Source organism: Penaeus monodon, chromosome 29, assembly GCF_015228065.2.
Source record: "Penaeus monodon isolate SGIC_2016 chromosome 29, NSTDA_Pmon_1, whole genome shotgun sequence".
NCBI classification, from domain to species: Eukaryota; Metazoa; Arthropoda; class Malacostraca; order Decapoda; family Penaeidae; genus Penaeus; species Penaeus monodon.
Genome location: NC_051414.1, coordinates 33,138,622 through 33,139,153, shown reverse-complemented (window position 1 = coordinate 33,139,153; position 532 = coordinate 33,138,622). Strand labels below are relative to the sequence as shown.

At 33.1% G+C, this 532-nt stretch overlaps 1 protein-coding gene across 1 annotated transcript in view; it reads right to left on the bottom strand.

Annotated features, from left to right (window-relative positions):
- LOC119592181 overlaps nt 1–532 on the bottom strand; it is a 14,195-nt gene that overhangs the window by 1,777 nt on the left and 11,886 nt on the right. Inside the window, exon 9 of the mRNA XM_037941010.1 lies at nt 87–189. Coding sequence (XP_037796938.1) covers nt 87–189 — 103 coding nt within the window. The remainder of the gene's footprint in view (nt 1–86; nt 190–532) is intronic.

Genomic DNA, 532 nt, shown 5'->3' with positions numbered 1-532 from the left:
GGCCAAATGTAAAGAATCTTAATGATTAGTTCATTGATCAGAGGAAGAAAAGAACAGAAAACAAATTCCGATTCTCAGATACTCACAACCAGTGCTCAAGGAAGCAAAAATAAAACCAGTGGTATAGGCAGCCTCTATAGGGAACCAGTTCATATCAGAGAGAAAGGCGATCACCAGCCTCAGGACGGCCTGTATGAAAGAGGGGAAACTTAAACAAAACTAGATATATTCCCGAAAAAAAAGGATGAATGTGAAAATAAATGTGAAATTGAGTCTGAATTTATTGCATAAGATAGCGATATCTTTTTTGGGTGTTACTCTAAATGTTTCTTGGATATTTAGTATATAGAGTATCTACCCTGAAGGAACAAGTTTATTTCATTGAAAATGAATAGGGGGAAATAAATAAGAAATGCAAATATAACAGTTATTAAATGAAGCTGCACAGTAGTATTTTGGAAAACAGATTCGTTTCTTAGTTTGATACCTCCTTTTACAAAATTACTCCCTTAAAAAAGTAGAATATAATTAA